The 2,142-nt window shown below is 41.0% G+C and overlaps 1 protein-coding gene across 1 annotated transcript in view; it reads right to left on the bottom strand.

Moving 5' to 3' along the window:
* LOC119586197 overlaps positions 1 to 2,142 on the bottom strand; it is an 8,194-nt gene continuing 6,052 nt past the window's right edge. Inside the window, exon 6 of the mRNA XM_037934898.1 lies at positions 1 to 2,024. Within this exon, the coding sequence (XP_037790826.1) occupies positions 1,805 to 2,024 (220 nt within the window). The 3' untranslated portion in view covers positions 1 to 1,804. The remainder of the gene's footprint in view (positions 2,025 to 2,142) is intronic.

The following is a 2,142-nucleotide window of genomic DNA, read 5'->3' as shown; positions in this document are numbered from 1 at the left end:
AGTTCTTTTATTTTATTTGTAGTCACATTCAAATTTATATCAGTTGTATATCATACTATACAAAATAATTATCACGAAGAAGTTACAAATCTGTCTCTTGATTAGACCTACATTTCCCTTCATTTTGCTAACCCAACCAATGCATCTATGTAGTTGTTTAATAATCTTCCTTCTTAATTCAAATTAGCGTTTTTTTTTCACTCTCTCTCTCTCAAATAGTCACCTTGTTGCTTGTTTCAAATTTTCGGATGCAAGTTTCAACACAACTTTTTTATGGGAGTCGTCCACGTCGGGTCGTCCGCGTGCGGTTTCGAACGCCGATGTTTCATTTGGTTTCATTATCTCCGGTTTACTCGAAGTCAAGGTTGAACGCTTTCGAATGCCAAATTAATGGTTGTCGTTGATTGTTTGATATATTGAGTAAATGTTTTCGAATGCTACATTAATCTTATTTATGTCGTTGGTTATTTGTTCTACTGATTGAAGGCCGAATGCAAGTTATTTTTATTTAAGTTGTTGATCGTTTGATTCATAGTTACCTCGATATTACTATCATGTTCAACCAAGAACTCGAGTAAAAGCACGAAGAAAAATTTGTAAAAGTTGTGTTGCAAGTTACATTACGTCCCGTTTTTACGTATACTGTGCATATTTAGATTTTTTGATTAATAGGCTGCTAGAGGAATCGGTCATGGGAAAATCTTTATTGTATTTATCCTCTTTGGCTGATATTAATTTTCTTTTGAAGAGGATTTTACGTCTGATCGAGTGCCAGAATAACATATAATCGTAGGCTAATGTAAGCCATGCCTATTGCCAATGCAAAGGTATATCGATGCCACAGTTTGTAATGTGGATACAGATATAAACAATAATATTTATACACCATAAAAAATAAATTTTCCTTAACCTAATAATGCCCGAGGAGTCCTATGAAGGAGTTCCAAGTCCTTAAAATAAGGATAATATAAGTATAATGATTAGTTTAACTGCGTCTGGCAGACATCTGAATTACATTTGCCCCGCCTGCAATATGTGGATGCTGTGTCCGTTTTCTATAACTCTTTACACAAGTATTCGACCGTTGAATGAAAATCCAAATCGGGAAAATCATTGAATTTCACCATCGTCATAACCAAAGACTCAATAGTTAGTTTGAAATCTAAGTTGCCAAAGTGCGACCTATCACTGTGACTTGATCAAGGTAGGTCATGATTGTAGCGAGGAGGATGTGCGCAGTTGGTAAAGCCTGAGCCTGCCCCGACAAGGTCCATATAATATAATTATATAAACAATGGCCCGATACATTTCCCGAAACTAGAAACTTTCCGACGCCCATTCCCATATTAGCCTGTATCACACGAGACAGAGCTCGACCTTCACTCGACCCCGAAGAAACACAATAGACTAGCCCTCTACCACCGGGTCTTGTGAAAATTCCATCTTTGCGATCGTTTTTTTACACATATCTCTAGACAAAGAACTAGAACTGCATATAGAATATTCATCTGTCGTTGCAATTTACCAATTCTGCTTGTACTCGAGATCGCTTTTGAGCTGATGCTTCTTAAACATAAGTTGATGTACTATGTAATGGTACTTTGACTTAGAAGCATACATGAAACCCGGCATATGAAGACCGTAGATATACGAGTCCTCAGAGACCGGCTCTGACTGCGTCCCAACGGTCGTTCTCGCCCTCAGTAGCTTCCCTCGCGGTCTAAGACGCGGTCTAGCTCTCCTCCCTGCCGCTCAGCGCCGACATGGCAGCCTGGGCAGCTTCGTCGAGAGCCTCCCCGAGTCCTCACAGGGTGATGGAGCACCTCGGGTATATTTCTATGCAGTTTTGGCCCTTCCTACCCGCTCTCATGGCTTGCAGGTTGCGGGATAGAGGGGCTTCGTGCAGGAGGAAGGACACCGCGAAACCACTGATGTAAGTCACGAGGGTGTCGAGGAAGCCGCGACTTACGGCCTGCTGGTTGCTCTCGCACAGGAGGCGCTCCCCACAGTCGGGGCTCTCGTCCCTGTCAAGGTACTTGCTTTAGGGAAATATTGCTCATGTTGCGTACTTATGCTTGATCTAACTGTCCACGTTTTCTCTTGAATTCATGGACTATATCGAAAAAATGTAACATGAAACAA

Source organism: Penaeus monodon, chromosome 21 (assembly GCF_015228065.2).
Source record: "Penaeus monodon isolate SGIC_2016 chromosome 21, NSTDA_Pmon_1, whole genome shotgun sequence".
In the NCBI taxonomy this organism is placed as follows: domain Eukaryota; kingdom Metazoa; phylum Arthropoda; class Malacostraca; order Decapoda; family Penaeidae; genus Penaeus; species Penaeus monodon.
Note: the sequence above shows the minus strand (reverse complement) of the source record. Positions and strands in the feature narration are given on the sequence as shown.